Here is a 16,106-nt window from a genome sequence, read left to right as displayed (position 1 = left end):
CTACGTACGCGAGGGACCCGCTTTCGACGCGCCCAATTCAGCCTGCCGAGCCTCGAAGCCCTCGTTGGAGAGGGTGTCCAATTGGTCGCGCACGGCCTCGACGCACGACAACTCGATGGACAGGACCTCCATCTGCGTGGTCAAGGCCTCGGCGCGAGCGGCGGCCACCTCGAACGCCTGGCGGACGCGTGCTTGAGTGCCGAGGGCGATCGCCTGGGTCCGCGCAGCTTCGGGGATGGACCTGAAGTCCCCGAATAGTTCGCGCACGCGACCCTGGAAGCTCACGAGGCTTCCGCCGCCGAGGTTACCATCCTCGAGGCGGGGGCGTTTGCTCGGACGGGGGACCGCAACTTCGAGTGGCTCCTCCTTCTCCTTCTTGCCCTCTGCAAGCATACGTCAGCCCTCGAACGGAGTAGAAGGTGGACGAAGAGAGACTTACTACCGCTGCGTGACAGCTTCAGCTGCCCGTTGAACGTGGCGCCACCGTAGTAGCAAGCCTGGTGCTGCGAGAAGCACAAGTCGCACTTGAGGTTGTGCTCCTCGACGAACACGCACTTACGGACTTCGGCGAAGCCGGTCGCGCATCGGTCGCACTAGGCCAGAAAGCGAGGGAGGTTAGAACAGCACGAGCTATCGAGGAAGGACTTACGACCGGGTTGGCGTTCCAAAAGTCGTACGCGCGTTGCGCGCGCACCCTCTGTACCCCCTGGAGGTGCGACAGATCGACTCGAACCGTCGAGAGGGCGTCGTTGTCGGCCTCGGACTGGTCGTCGGCTTTTCGTTTTTTGCCCTTGTCCTTCGGAGGGGCGGGGGCTTGGTCCGTTATGTCTTCGACGTCGTCGTCACGGTTTGAGGCAGCCCGAGCTTCGGCGGCCTTCGCGATCGCCTCGCGCTGCTCGGCGGCCTTACGTTCCCGCTCCTGCTGGGCGAGGAGTTCCTCCTCGCGAGCACGGAGGGCCTCGGCTTCACGTGCGGCGTGTTCCTTCTCCTCTTGCAAGCGGCGGAGTTCCACCTCCCGCTCGATCAGCGCGATAGCTGTCGCGAGCTCGGCGAAGTCGGGGGTCGACTCGGCCATTTGGTGGGCGGCGTCGAGGTTCGCACGGGCGGCAGTACGAAGGTTCATGTCGACGACGTCGACGAGCAGCTGCTCGAGGGGTAGGCCGCGCGCGAAGCGTCGGTAACGGTTCTAAGAGCGGGATGAGCGCAGAGACCAACCAAACAGGGTGTGCGATACTCACCAGAGCCACGTAGTGGCCATCGAGGAACTCCAAGACGTCCTCGGGAGCCACCGGGAGCTGGTGTACGTCGAGCCAGGCACGCAGGACGTTGGTGGGGTCGGACGAAGCGGCGGACGAAGGGGCGCGAGAGGCGGCAGGAGCGGACATTGCGTCGAAGACGTCGGGAGTGGTAGGCACAGCGTCGTGGAGCAGGATCGGGCAAGGCGAGCACGAAGGAGAAAAGCTGGGCAGGGAAGGCGTCGTCAGGAGCTCCAGGTATATATTCTGCCAGGTCTTGTGGGTCCACCTTCCTGGCTGGGCAAAGCAGCGCCCGGAAGTATCCCCATCGACGCTTCCATCACGCCTGTCGAACACGGCTCGGCTCGGCGCTGTGACTAGCCAATCATCAATTCCTTCTCCATCAGGCCGTGCCAGCACTTTATTCTGATTCGCTGGGGACTCGCGCGGCTGTGCCGGACTGCTAGAAGGACCGCCGCGGAGGCAAATGGGGCGTCGCGGGATCGGACAGAACGGCGTGAGCGCGAATACGTGACCATCGAAGCGCGATCGAGCCTGGCCAAGGACGCTGCGCGAGCACGGTTCGTGCAAGTCGAGCGTGGACCGAGGACGGCCCAGATTTCAGTCAGGGGGAGATGATACGCTCCCATCTGGACTACACCCCGATTCGTGAGGTATCGAGCTCACGCGCGCAGTTCACCGACTTAGGCATTGCTCGACATTGGCCAGCATGCTACGACTACACTAAGAAGACTCTAGCGGAAGTCCCGTCCACCGAAGGGCCCAGTGTTACGACCACGACCTCGGAAACCTCCCCTACGACCGGCTGCGTCTCGAACAGGCTCGCCGACGTTAATGCCTCGCTCGCGCCCTCCCAGTTCGGCGACGCTCGTAGAGAGCGACCCGAGAATCCTACGAATCTCCTGCTGGTCCTCGCTCAGGCGGTGGACGGCGTTAGCCAAGTGATTGAAGTTGTCGGGCAAGCGGCGATACTCCGGCACATACAGTGGGTCGAGTTGGTAGGAGACCGGAGCCAGAGGCTCGTCAATAGCCTCGCGATGCAGGACGGACTCCTCGGACCAGGCGATGGTCGGATAGGGTGCGCCCAGCGAGTCGTGAGGCAGCTTGTAACGTTGGAAGATCTCGTCGATGTAGTTCATGACCTCGACGACGTCGTTGAAGGAGTACGGCGATGGGACGGAGTTCGGATCATCGGTGACCGCCTTGCAGTAGGACTCGAAGAGACCGCGCTGGAAAAGCCGGTGAGGATCTATCCCTGGCCGACGAAGGCGACAGAAGACCTACGAGCATCCAACGAACGCAGTTGGCCCACGACAGCCATTCGCCCCGAGATACGGGCAGGAGACGTGGTTCTACGGCGGCCTCACCCTTGATGACTTCGATCAAGCGGTAGTAGCGGGCGATGTGAGCTTCCGCGGTCGGTTCGACGCGTACGTTGGGCATGGTGGTGTTGGGGAAGAATCTGCAAGACAGCCTCGGTCGTATGGTCGCGGTGCTACGGCTAACCAAGTACCGTTCGGGCGGTTGCCCGGAGCTAATCACGTTCAACAGGGCCGAGGTCTTACGCCATTCTGGCGCATTCTGTGTGTGCTCGCCGGGCAATTCGATAGCCGGTGTGCTGGCCTCTACGATTGGACAGCGCTCGTATCGTTCGACTCGGATCATTTATATGCACGTGTTTTCCTGTTTGTGCAGGCATTGTTCTATCCTGTATATACTGCGGGGCGAGCCCCCTCGAATACCAGATACCCTTACCCTCTCAACTTGTCCGTTCGTCGTACGTCCGTCAGCAGTCAGTCCGTACGCAAGAAGTCATTCAGTACGATCGTCAGTCCGTCAGAGTTCGTCAACGCCCCGAGTGGTGTCTCTACATCTTGTTCTGCCATCGCTTGCCTCGTCTAGTCCCTCGTCTCGTTGTCAAGTCCTCGATTCGTTCGGTTCGTGACCGTGGTCGACCCGTCTCGAAGCGTCCGCTACTTTGTCGTAGAAGCAGATCGGGCCTGCGCGAAGCCTTGCCGACCTCGCTCCTTCCACTATCGACCATCGTACCATCTCGGTACACCCTCCTAGCCACTAGGTCTCGCATATCGTTGCTCGCCCTTCGTCGGGTGTGTTGTGTGTGGCCTTTGTGGTGCTTCCGGTCACATCAACGTCTGTCCATTTGGGTTGTACGATTTGACCAGGGCGATAGAGTTAAGGCGAGATGATACTCACCGCGAAATGAAACGGAGACCACTCGAGATAATCGAGGGTTCGATTACACACGGTTCAATATGTACCGCCGAGGTAAGCGCCAAATCCGATGAATATATAATATGTCATTCTAAGAGCGTACAAGACATGTGCCACGTCAAACAAAATGTACATTGTGAGACCATCCATTCCGTTCCTTCAACCACTTAGCCATCTCTCGGTCCGTGTTGAGTACAATAGAACTTCTCTTTCCCTTGTAGTGTAGGTTGAAGTGCGTCAGATCACAGGAAGGGAATAAAATGAAGTCGCCGTTCCATAGAGGTACAATGAGTCCGGGCTCGTAGAGAACGAGTTCACCGCCTTCAAAGTCACCGATGGCAAGGACAAGGCAAATACCGTCGTCCTTGCCGTCTCTGTGTGCTGCCGTGGTGACATTCATATTGACGACCAATCCTAGGAAAGGAGAGGCGAGCGGTCGGTTGTTTCCAGGCAACACCCTGACGTAGGCTTCAAGGTGGTCGTATACATCTGGTGCAATCTCTTGAATCTGAAAGTGCCGGGTACATCTCAGCATTACTAACTCCTTAATGGTTAAGCAACTCACCTTTAAATCCAACCAGTCGAACAGAGGGGCCAGAATTTGTTTCATGGACTGGTAGATCGATTGGTTGGTCGAGTTTGTCATATCCTTGGATGGGTACGGTATGAACTGGTGGTAGTTAGTCTTGAGACCGCCGGTTCTCTTGAGGTTGCTAGGTGGTACGTCATCTGGTGAGCCCTCTCCCTGTATATGAGTGAGTTAGCTGCTTTCCCAGTCCAAAGGCAATGCACTGACCGTCGTACAATGGCGATTATACCATGTGAAGTGCAGCACTTTGAAGACGTGGCTGCCGCCACTCTGCGCTGTGTCCAATGTCTGTATGACATCCGGTTCGAGGCAGGCGGCCAGGCGTCCAAGAAGGTCGGTTCGTAGGCTCTCTGGCATCGACGTGCATATGGTCGCAAGAATGGTGGAGCTTTGAGATTGTACTGTTAGAACATCCCTAAGTGCTTGTGAGAAGCCATTCACAGAGTGAAGTAGCGGTGTATCTCACTTGACGAGGTCGTGTTTGATCTTCACATAGCCGTTCTGAGTGGGACGAACACCGTCCACATAAATCGATTTCAACTAGCATACATGAGTCAGAAACGATGGGCACAGGAGTACGTCACTCACCAATGATTCCAGTTCCTCGAGAGTTGCTGGTTCGGTGGCCTTGCTAGCTAGTTCGCGTTGGTTCTGCGTCCAACGTGCGTTTTTATCTCTGTTTCTGGGTGGCGAGAATCGTTTGTTGTGCTCATGGTCGGGATCGAAGCTGGATATTATGGTAGATATTGAGGAGCTTGGAACCATGCTCGCACCGCATGTCATGTTCACTGAATATAGGTTGACTGGCGGGGTGATCGTGGAAGGGCCTGGAACCGCGCTTGTAAGGTTGAGAGGCTGCGTAGGCATTGAACAGCGGGGAGAGGCTGATCGACCTGTAGGGCTGAGACTCGCCAACCGGGACAATGGTGTCAACGGGGACAACGCCATAAGTGAGTCATTGCCTAGGTTTGTAGCTGCGACTGAAGAGTCGAATGCAACCCATGCATCTTTGTCTCGAGGTATGCCAGCAAAGGAACTGTCCGGTATTTGCTCTCAATTGTAAAAAACACACAGATACTAGGAATCTACACTCACTTTTGTGGGAGACGGGTGAACAAAGAATCCGTGGCTGCCAAATCGTTGCAGGGGCAATGAGGATGGATGCCCAGTGCGAGCAGAATATCTTCAGCAAAGAGGTCGCCGAACTTCATGGGACAGTGATCTTTCAGGTAAACTACGATTGGCACTATGGTCTGTCGGACCAGCCGTCCAAGGGGCGTTTCTGCGCTTGAACGTTAATATGCCACAGGTTAGTCAGTGAACAACTGACCGGCATTGGAGCGCCTCAGTATGTGTGCAACATCAGAAGCCAATGTACCGTCAGCCTCGACAAATGGCACTCTGAGGGTCGTGAACCCCATCCAGAGAAGCATGTAGATTGATCCTGTGCAATTGTCCGTCTCAACGCCGACAACATATGACGCGCATAGACGCACCGCCCTCTGCTAGCTTCGCAAGCTTACTTCCTATTTTATACCACTTCTGCAGCGTGCGTTCGCTGGGTCCCTTTGGTAGCTTCGAGAGATGCTCTCGCCACAGGGCAGCGATGTTCACGTCCGACCAGCCTGACATACTGAACGTCCAATAATCAATGGTTCTTACGTTTTAAAGATGAGCGAATCTTGCTTACCTTGCGCATTTGAAGGCCAAGCGTAGGTACAATACCATAGTGTGGAACTCGATAACGTTTCTTCTGTCGTCTATCTGGTTACATCTGTTCACCAGATCGACCAGCGTATCACTGCGTCCAGCGAGCGACATGGCGCCAGGAGATGACCAGAGGGCTGAATAGTAACGTAGAGCATCGTCCCTCACGTCATAGGCTGCCAGTGTATACAGAAAGTTCTCCATTGTTGTGCTCGTCCCTTGGTGTGGTTGCGCCATCATCTCCCAGGCGGCATGCGGCTGACTGCGACTTGCAATGTATTGAGTCCCGCTTCTGGGACAAGGCCGCGGAGGTTGAGGATCATGCCCGCCTTGTTGCTCTTTACCACCGCCAGGGTACGGTGCGTTGGCCAGCTTCCGCCGCTGTCGTGATGCTTTTTGTGCACGAACTGGCCCAGTCGCACTCAGGCTGTTGGGACGCTCCCTGTCATTGGAATTACTGCCATTGTGAGGCAACGAGGGTGTCGATCCTGCTAATCAAGTGGTTGAATGGTCAGCTTTTGTACAAGAGGTAGGTATGTAATACTTTCACCTGTACTAGGTTGTGTAGAGTCCGACGGTTGCATGGACACATAGTCCTCGGCGCACCGCCCCGTAGACTGGTCTGAAGCGTCTTCATTGTTGTGCTTCAGTCTCCCCAGTAAAGCTGTCAACGTTGGGCTGAGTGTATCAGCTCGTGAGAGGTATGTTCCCAGTTCCAAAACCTCAGCATTGCTCAAGTACACCATGTTTGAGGATGAGTAGTGACAGTTCTCCTGTCACGGTGGTCCGATGTCCCAGAGCGTTAAAACTAGACATCATGAATTCACTGACCTATAGATTTCTCATATGGTACCGGTCGTGGAACAATCTCCTCAAACCGTTGGCTGTTGCGATGTACAGCACCCTCAAGGGAATATAATGCATTTCTGTTGATTATACGTGATACAACAATACTAATACGACTATGTGCGTCCGATGAAGCCCCAAGTGGACATCATGAGGAGCTTCATGAGGTTGCTACACACCGAATAAAAGGCCAAAACCAAAAGGTTTTGGCCTGCTTGACAGGTGGAAAGCCGGGTCTTCACCGTCAGTCGCTGGGCTGGCGGGGCGTGCTCGCGCTGGCTCCCGTTGCCGCCACGGTCAAGGAAGTTACAAATAAATGTTGTGAGAGGCTGGTAGGGGTTGCTGCGTACCGGATAGCAGGCCGAGACTAGAAAGTTTCGGCCTTGTTGAAGGACGGGGGCGAAGTCTTCCCGTCGGTCGCTGGGCGGGCGCCTCTTGAAGACCAGTGTGCTTGTGCTCCCTCCCGTCGCCTCCACGGTCGAAGATGCCCTAAACAAATATGATCAGAGGCTGGTAGGGGTTGCTGCGTACCGGATAGCAGGCCGACACTAGAAAGATGAGCTCGTTGCTGCAGAGAGTTGAGAGTATTGCTGAGCTGAAAGCTTCAAGTTACGTGTCAGTCACGTGACTGCCGATTTGCCATGAACGTATGTTCTGGATATAATCTCGTTTCTTGTTTTTCATGTTCTATAACAACTCAAAGTGCTACAAACCCATACACTGATGTCATATTACGATGTCCAACAAGGCAGGCATGAGCGAAAATCCAGAGCGTATACAGCGCGAGCGAGAATCGAGAGCGTAGACAGCGCGGACAAGTATCGCGAGCAAACAAACACAGCAACAGCGCAAATCAGGACCAACAACACGAGGGTAACACAAGAAGAGGGTGCTCTATTGTACAACGAGCGATAGCTCGTAATATATAAAGGTGTCAACGTGATAGGGGAAGGGTAAATACGAGGTTGGTCCATGACTTGCAGGCGACGATAGAAGAATAGCGATGATGATCAGACGACCCGGATGACGCACTGACATGCCAATGAGATGATGAACGGACAACAAGTATGAGATTGGTAGCGACTCACATCTCCATCGACAGCACTCGGGCCAGCACTCGGGCCAGCACTCGGGCCAGCACTCGGGCCAGCACTCGGGCCAGCGCGACGTTCGTCGTCAGCGGCGGCGTTTGAGGTGCCTCGCTTGCGTTTCAAGGCTTGCCTGGCTCTCGCGAACTGATCCTCGATGGACAACATGGGAGGTGCCGAGGGCCTCGCCGCCCGTACCGCCGCCTCCTGTACCTCACCGATGTGCTTCTCAATTCGCCACTGGGCGGTGCTCTTGGAGCTGGTCTGCAGCGTCTCGACCATTTGTTGCAGCATTTCGTGCATGTTGATGCGCAAGTCGATGGGTTGAGCAGCGTGGCCGCGAATTGCCTTCCAGTATTGCTCGATCTCCTCCAATGCTCCTTCCTGCGTGTCCGAGTGCGAGATGGGTTTGGCGACATCCGAGTCCTCGATGTGGGCATGGAGAACGTCAAGGTCCTCCTGACTCGGGAGACGGGCAACCTTTTCAAACACCTTCTCAAAGAACAGGTGCTGGAAGGTCTCTAAAAGACAGTCGAGCTGCCTCTGGTAATCGCGCGCGACGTTCCCCAGGAAAACATCACGACACTCCTGGTCGGCGCCTTCGTATTCATTGAGGAGAGCCTAAACGTTGCTGTCAGCTAGGCAGTGATCCCAACAACGACTGAACTTACAATTCCAAGACCCGCCTCCAGGTACTCGACCATGTCGGCCTTGCGCTCCACTAGCTCAGTGAAAGTCTGCACCTGATCGTCGTCTGCTATATTGACGTGGACCCAATAGGCCCGCATGGCACCGTGCCAGATGTACGAATGTCCTTCGGCTTTGCAGACCCACGGTCCAGCACCCTGTATCAGGTGCTTGCTGTAGTCGAAACTGTGTTTGTTGAGCTGATGATCGGTCTGCATCCGTCTGAACATGGCGTTGTCGAGCTCCATGTTTTCCCCCTTGCACAATGAGGCATTCCGATATTGAGCCGACTTCTTCGACGTCCCGGCAGGGGATCGATAGGGTTTGGCCAGGCTCGGCTCGAACGTCTCGCGCAACGCAATGACGTTGACAGAGCACAGTTTCTCGAGAGGGGTTGTCCTGCCTTCACGCATCGCGGTCGCCCGGTCTTTGATGTAAATCAGGGTCTACTTAGCGTCAGCGGTGGTAACTGTTTGATCGATTGTAAGGTCTACCTTGGTGAACCCTCCCTCGCTAGTGGGGCGTTTCACGTTCGTCGTCCCTGAGCCATCTGCCTGTGCAGCCGTCGCTGCAGCCGTCGCCTTAGCCGTCGCCTTAGCCGTCGCCTTGCGCGGCCTCGGCTCAGGCGTGTAATCCGGCTGTGAGAACATGATCTCATCAAGGCTCACGAGGTCATCCGTGAGCTTCGTGCGCAGTGTCGTCAAAACGTCGGGAACCTTCTGCGTAAGGACGTTATGACTCTTTGCGTCGGAGTAGAGCTGTGTGGTATCTCCGCCGAAAACCACCTTCGGTGCCATGATTTTCTTCAGGACTATTGGGACCGCGCGGATAATGTCGAGTGCCTCCTCAATGTGCGCATTACGGATGCTAACCATCTCCTGATGATTGTGACTGAGTGATACAACCATGAGGACTTGAGTGTCCGTGCAGTACTCCCACCTGCGCCAATCTGATTAGCGAAACAGAGATTGGAGTTGATTATGTAATAATTTACTCAAGGTAACTGAATGTGAATTCTTCGTCCAAAAATTGGCAGAGCTCCTGCCAGTCGCTTAGGCTGAAGTCCTTGACGGTCTGCGCATGCGACGCACTGTCAGAAATGAGACGCTTTGCGGCCCACCATTTGGCTCACCTTTGAGTAATAACGCTGAAAGTGTAGGAGCACTATGTCAAGATCCTCGCCAAAGACCTTGTGCACGACGGCGGGGAACAGCTGTTTGGGGAAGATCGGTGTTGGTTCGTACGGTGGTGGTTCTGCCTTCTTGGGGGCAGCTTGTGCTATCGTCCTGGATGTTGGCTGAGGGTGCTTGACACAGACTGTTGTGTACGCACCTGGCTGAGCGTTGGTAGGTTGGACAATCTTGGACCGAGGACAATGAATTGGTTTGGGACCTAATACATGCATATGTGAGTTGATTATGACCTCAAATCCCATCATCTAACGAGCTCACCGTTCTCGGTGGGCTTGCGGTTGCGGTCACCGCGCGAGTTGAGTTGGAGCTGAGAGAATCTCTGAGCTCCCCCGTCCCTCGAGTCGACCTCGTTGTCTCTGAACGGCTTGGAGTTCAAGAGGGGGCTACCCCAAGGGCCGGGGGATCGAGGAGGGCCGGGGGATCGAGAAGGGGGGGATCGAACAGCAAGGCGGGAAGTGGTGGTAGGCATGGTGGATGTGAGAAGTCCTCTCGTAAGTTAGGAGAAGACCGGAGGGATGAACAAGGATAGACGGGCGCAAGACGAGCAAGCGGAGCACCACATAAAGGGACGGGTGTGACGGGCCCAGGTTGCCACCAGCCACCTGCACTGCCGACGGCTTCAATTAAGCCCTCCACGCGCTTCACGCCCCTTCGCCAGCCGTTCTATCCCGCTCTATCTCTCATCGTGCGGTCGTACGCAAGAGTTCTCGGTCCCGTTGCGCTAATTTCGCCTTAGCTTGTCGACGCCCGAATGGGTTGCGCTCCTTCAACGCCCCTCAGACTCGGGGGCCCACAACGCTGTCCCTGCCGACACTGAGTCGCTCGTCCGGCGAGAGCGTGTGGCGTGGGAGCGAGCCGCCTCCGCGAGGCGGCTCGCTCCCACGCCACCGGATGCGCCGCCGAACCTTCTAGGAAAAAGAGCAGGAGACAAAGTACTCACCTTAGACTCTAGAGTACCGTGGCGCTCTACAACAGATAGAGGGCTGAAACCTGTAAGATGGTGAGAGCAAATAACAAGGAACCCGGGCACAAAGGTACGTACCAACTACCAACTACCAACTGAACTATGTTGAAGGAGTGTGAAGGTAGGAGGCAAGCCGGGACGTAGGCCTACGCGCCCATAAGTAGCGCCGGGTAGCGCTGAAGAGACGTAAGCACCGCTGAAGTGACAGTGCGCTGACAACTATGAATGTTGCAGGTTTCCTACGACTTTTGTGTACTGGATAGTAAGCTTTATCGCTCTTCCGTCTGCAAAGGCAGCTACTCACATATTCTGGCAGCAGAAGATGACCAGACCCAAGCTGGCCGGACTCGGGAAGAAGCGCACCCTGCAGCAAATTATGGATGTGACATGTGGGGCATGTCATAAAACCTTCAAGACGGTGCAAGGCCTAGCAGCACACCAGAGCACAAGCCGTAAATGTGCCTGGTACAAGAAAGGCAAACTGAAGGAAGTGTTCGCGTTCCGAAGGCAAGGGCATGAGGTCCCAGACCTAGAAGACATGGAGGATAACGTTCAGATTGAGAACAAACCGTCGGTGATCTGTCCCAATATTACTGGGATTCAGGACTCACTGGTCCAATTTGATAGCCCAATACGCAACTCTGAACAGGCCGAGGCGAGCGGCTCAGATGTGGACGTAGAAGATGCAGAATTAGAAGCTGAATATCACCAGCGTGGAGGAGATGGAAACACCGACCAAGATGGGGACTCGGAGCAGTCTGATGACGAGGACGATCTATCGTCACTCTACGATTTCATTGAAGTGTGCCCACCTCTGGGATCCAACAGCGGGGGAGGAGGCGAGGCAGGTCCGTCTAGGCCATCAGCATCCACAGGTACAAGACGTACGGCATTGGCACTTGACGATGACAACGACGACGAACGGGTGGAGGAAGAGAATGAAGAGGCTGCCAAGATTCTACGAGTGGATAAAGCGGTGCGCAGGAGGTGGCGACAGGCCAGAGAAAGTCGGACGCATGTCGGTGAGTAGCACAGTTGCTCGTCTCCTCTTCAGATAGTCTGACAAGCCTTCCAAGGCGAAGCTGAAGACGATACTAAGAACCCTTGGGACCCGTTTGATACAGAGATGGACTGGCGGTTTGCAAACTGGGCCATCGAAGAAGGAATTAAGTTGAGCTCGCTTGACCGAGCGTTGGACATACCAAACGTGAGAGCGCAGCGCAGTATTTATTGACACTAACTCTCTGTATTAACGTTTGTTAGTTCAAGGAGCGTCTGGGACTGACATACCACAACACGCGTGCGCTGCTACAGCGCGTTGACTCCCTACCTGAGCGAGCCGAATGGAAGGAGCGTTGGCTCTCGTTCAAGGACCGCCCAAACGAGAAGCATCTGCTTCAATATCGTGACATCATACAGGCGATACTCACATTGTTGGGGAATCCGGAACACGCGGAACGAATTGTATACCGACCTCGACGTATTTTCTCAGATGGCTCACGTACTCGAAGAATTTACAACGAGATGTGGACAGGGAAGTGGTGGCATGCCGTCCAGGTAAGTACAGATTCAGTGCGATGTACTACGCGGGTTTCTCACTGTGCGTTGACCTTCACAGAGTCTTTTACCTATCGGCTCTGCGGTCGCGCCAGTTATCATAGCGACGGACAAAACGCAGCTGACCCAGTTTTCTGGTGGCAAGTCCGCCTACCCGGTCTATATGACGCTTGGCAACATACCTAGGGATCTTCGTCGCAAACCCTCGGAACACGCCTGTATCCTTATAGGCTATCTCTCCACCGACAAGGTGAGCGGAGAGGGCATCACCCAGCGCAAACAACGCGCCCTCGTCCAACAGTTATTCCACGCTTCCGTCAGCACCATACTGGAGCCCTTGATAGAAGCGGGCAAGCATGGAATCGAAGTGACCGCAGCTGACGGTTCAGTCCGCCGCGTTCATCCCGTCCTTGCCGCCTACGTTGCGGACTACCCGGAGCAGTGTCTGGTGACCTGCTCCAAGTACGGCACTTGTCCCAAGTGCCAGGTGCCAGAAGCCGGCCTTGAAGATCCTCAGGCAGGGATGCCTCGCAACTCGCTGTGGACGCTAGATGTCCTACGTCGCGCAGCCAAGAATAGCGGGGGAAAGGTCGGCTCCAATGCTTTTGAGAAGGCATGTCAGGAGCTGAACGTCTCTGGTTATGTCGTACGCCCCTTCTGGCGCGATCTTCCCTACACCGACATTCACTCATGCATCACGCCGGATGTTCTCCACCAGCTCTACCAGGGCGTCTTCAAACATATCATCGAATGGACCTCGGAACTCGTTGACGAACGCGAACTTGACGCACGCATTCGCTCTCTCCCTCCAGCTTTCGGTACCCGCCATTTCAAGAACGGAATATCATCGTTGTCGCAGGTCTCCGGCACCGAGCGCAAGCACATTGCAAGAATTCTCCTCGCGTGTTTGGTAGGCAAGGTCCCCAAGAAGGCGATCCTTGCCTTTCGCTCAATCCTGGACTTCATTTACCTTGCACAGTACACTACGCACGACGACACGACACTCAGTTACATGGACGACGCTCTCAAGACCTTTCACAAGAACAAAAGCGTTCTGGTCGACCTCGGAGTACGCGAACATCTCAATATACCCAAATTCCATTCTCTACTACACTACGTCGACTCAATCCGCCTTCTCGGGACCACGGACAACTACAACACCGAGGCGTTTGAACGCCTGCACATCGACTTTGCGAAGAGCGCGTGGAGAGCGTCCAACCATCGCGATGCTCGCCCCCAAATGGTGCGCTGGCTGGAGCGTCGCGAGAAGATGGTAGTCCTCGGCGCATCCATTCGCCGTCAGCTCGTACGGAACGGTGATGTATCTGAGGATGAAGTGGTCGAAGAAGACGTCAACATACCTGCCCCAAGACACAATGCTCGTATCAAATTACCCAAGCACCCTACCTCTCCTAGCCAGTCTCTTCACGCCGTTGTCAACAAACATGATGCTCCCGGATTCATACATTCCCTTGCTCAGTACATTTGGGAGCTCAAGGAAGGACGCGCTCTCACCTCCTCTCAGCTCCAGACCGCTGTCAACAACATGCCACTCACGCATGTGGACATATTCCATGGCTTCAAGTTCGCGCCTGAGTCTTTGACAGACGACAAGCAGGAGACGGATGGAGTGAAAGCTAGGCCGCTCACAGAAACTCAGCCAGCGCGGTTCGACACTGTTGTCGTACTTCGAGGGGAAGACGCTGAAGCAACTGGGCTACAAGGTGTGTAAACCTGTGGCCTGACATACAGAGTGCGCTCACCGTTGTTCACCTTCCAGGCACTCGCATTGGCCGAGTGAAGGTGGTGTTCAAGTTGCCACCGGAGATGAAGGACCCTCGTACGCAGCGTACCTTGCAGACCCCATTGGAGTGGACGAAGCAAGGGGCCCTTGCGTACGTTGAATGGTATGCAAAATTACCGGCTCAGGCGGATCCTTACCATATGATGTACGCTGTAAGCAAGCCCCCGTTGCGCGCAAATGGTCTGCCCCCCAGCGATATCATACCCATTTCCATTATACGCCAATCTTGTCAGCTAGTGCCTTGCTTTCCTAGGTCTAATGATGGTACTAAACCTGATAGTATACCGGAGGACTGGAACACCAATACCGTATTAGATCTTGCGCAGAGATTCCTACTGAACAACTCTGCCTCCAAGTACGCGTATCAAACCCTATGGTAGCATATGTCTGTCCTACACATACTTCATATGACGCATGACACATTTGTTCTTCAGAATGTACCTACTACTACACGTTAGATTAAGTATGTTGTCCACGAGAGATACAGATAGGCATAGACTCGAGGTCAGACAGCGCCGGGATGACGACCACGGCTGAGACAGGCAAATAGTAGTAGAGGGAGAGTGGGATACGTAGCAGGCACGCACGTCTGATGTGTAGTAGTACAGAGGATGATAGATATAGTAGCTGCAGGATTGTCGTATGAGTAAGTGTAGATAGAGGTGGTATGGGCATAGAAACACTCGCCTTGGAAATGGACCGATTCTACTGCTCCTGCCACGCGAAACAGACAAAGTTGATGATGTTCACGGCCTTGATGCGACAGGACAACTACGACATCTTGGTGATGTACCTCTCGCAGTGAGATACAAAGAAACCACTGGACACTGACTGACTTACCACTCATTGCCGAGTTCATCGACCTCACGCTCGCTGCTGGAAGTTTGCTCCCCCGAACTCTCCTGGGCCTTCTTCGCGCCGGACTTCGATCGCGACGGACGTGACGGTCCACTCTCTGCGTTCGCTGCATCCTTCGATGATCCAGCTGCAGTCTTGGACGCCGCAGGAGTCTTTGCCTTGCTGTTGAATGACTTGACCGAGTTGATATAGAGTCTACATTAGTGTATGCAACTGGCACTTTGCGTTACTTCAGTTGGCCATTGATAGTCAGAGCCAGTCACTGGTGTAGTGAGAAGATCACTGATGGTCACAAATGCTGGCCGGCGTGCAAATATGTTAGCTGAAGACTGTTTCAGTAAATCAGGGTTTTCCTGATGCGTTGGCCTTCCTCCGGAATGATGTTATCGCACATCGGCTGCGTAGGGTGCTTACCAGGGCTTTGAGGTGGTTGTGGAAGGGTACGTCTATCCAGCCTCTGTCTTCCCATTCCGGGAGGTGTTTAAAGAGGGCCTCGAATATGATGTCGTTGTCCTGATATACGAAGTGGAGGGGGACGTCCAACGGGACATGGCGTGCCGCGTGCAGGGTCGCCACTATTGATCCTGGAACCTTCGCTTGTGATATCCTGTCACGTACAGGTGGGAGGATTGCGTTGCGTTCATCTCCTCGTCCGAAGAACACAGCTTGCTTATAGGGTTCCCTCATTTTGCCTCTTGTTTCTGATTTGAAGTTCTTCGATGTGTCGAGGACGTAGATCTCCATCGCTTCTTCCGCCACCTGTCTACCTGTCTTGATTCGTACTGACGGTGGATGATCTACAGTGCTTTGGTTGACGAAGATGCGGAAGAGCTCGGATAGGCCGCCTCTCGAGGTGATAGATGGGTCGAAGGTGAGGCGATCCCCGTCACTGAGGACTGCTTTTTCATTCTGTTTCACTCGTCTTGCCATTAGGGTTAGGCCATCCTGTACATTCGGAACGAGGGGGTTCCACTTTGGGAGAATCTCACTTAGGATGCGGAAGGCTCCTAGTTTGCACGAGCCTGGGTGTCGGCATCCAATGGTACGCATCGCTTGGCATTCGATGCATAGGCATCCGTTGTTGATTAGGTCATTGTCTGGTGTAGGTTCGTTACCGCACGTTGTTTCAGTGACTTTGAGTAGATCCGATATCAGGATCACACCGTGTGTATTTCGTAGGCACTTGCTTACAGCGGTATTGTTCAGGCGTTTGAGTGCCTTCGTGGCTCCGATATGGTACCAGGTGGGAAGAAGAGATTTAGTCTCCGAGTCAACCTTTAGGGCTTCCAGTTGAGTCTTGTGTTTTTTCGCGATGCTTATCATGT

The 16,106-nt window shown here is 54.6% G+C and overlaps 5 protein-coding genes across 5 annotated transcripts; all 5 read right to left on the bottom strand.

The window, feature by feature from the left end:
* On the bottom strand, positions 1 to 1,385 carry C8Q71DRAFT_727010 (uncharacterized protein; the record flags this gene model as incomplete). The annotated part of the gene is made up of 4 exons (XM_047921814.1): positions 1 to 383; positions 440 to 593; positions 650 to 1,186; positions 1,239 to 1,385. 4 exons carry the CDS (start codon positions 1,383 to 1,385, stop codon positions 1 to 3), a joined length of 1,221 nt encoding a protein of 406 aa, XP_047774343.1.
* A 605-nt stretch (positions 1,386 to 1,990) lies between these two features.
* C8Q71DRAFT_861916 (uncharacterized protein) lies at positions 1,991 to 2,699 on the bottom strand (the record flags this gene model as incomplete). Its single annotated transcript, XM_047927965.1, has 2 exons — positions 1,991 to 2,485; positions 2,541 to 2,699. 2 exons carry the CDS (start codon positions 2,697 to 2,699, stop codon positions 1,991 to 1,993), a joined length of 654 nt encoding a protein of 217 aa, XP_047774342.1.
* Positions 2,700 to 3,705: 1,006 nt separating this feature from the next.
* On the bottom strand, positions 3,706 to 4,398 carry C8Q71DRAFT_676500 (uncharacterized protein; the record flags this gene model as incomplete). The annotated part of the gene is made up of 3 exons (XM_047919713.1): positions 3,706 to 3,956; positions 4,014 to 4,233; positions 4,285 to 4,398. Coding segments are annotated over 3 exons (585 nt in total), but the record flags the coding sequence as incomplete, so codon positions are not given.
* Positions 4,399 to 7,640: 3,242 nt separating this feature from the next.
* On the bottom strand, positions 7,641 to 10,067 carry C8Q71DRAFT_861914 (uncharacterized protein; the record flags this gene model as incomplete). The annotated part of the gene is made up of 8 exons (XM_047927964.1): positions 7,641 to 7,661; positions 7,719 to 8,339; positions 8,390 to 8,851; positions 8,900 to 9,344; positions 9,400 to 9,479; positions 9,538 to 9,683; positions 9,738 to 9,797; positions 9,857 to 10,067. 8 exons carry the CDS (start codon positions 10,065 to 10,067, stop codon positions 7,641 to 7,643), a joined length of 2,046 nt encoding a protein of 681 aa, XP_047774340.1.
* Positions 10,068 to 15,123: 5,056 nt separating this feature from the next.
* On the bottom strand, positions 15,124 to 16,104 carry C8Q71DRAFT_715794 (uncharacterized protein; the record flags this gene model as incomplete). The annotated part of the gene is made up of 1 exon (XM_047921066.1): positions 15,124 to 16,104. The coding sequence occupies one exon, from the start codon at positions 16,102 to 16,104 to the stop codon at positions 15,124 to 15,126; it is 981 nt and encodes a 326-aa protein (XP_047774339.1).
* Between the last annotated feature and the right edge of the window lie 2 nt (positions 16,105 to 16,106).

This window comes from Rhodofomes roseus (assembly GCF_022264815.1).
Source record: "Rhodofomes roseus strain CIRM-BRFM 1785 chromosome Unknown C8Q71scaffold_27, whole genome shotgun sequence".
Classification (NCBI taxonomy): Eukaryota; Fungi; Basidiomycota; class Agaricomycetes; order Polyporales; family Fomitopsidaceae; genus Rhodofomes; species Rhodofomes roseus.
Note: the sequence above shows the minus strand (reverse complement) of the source record. Positions and strands in the feature narration are given on the sequence as shown.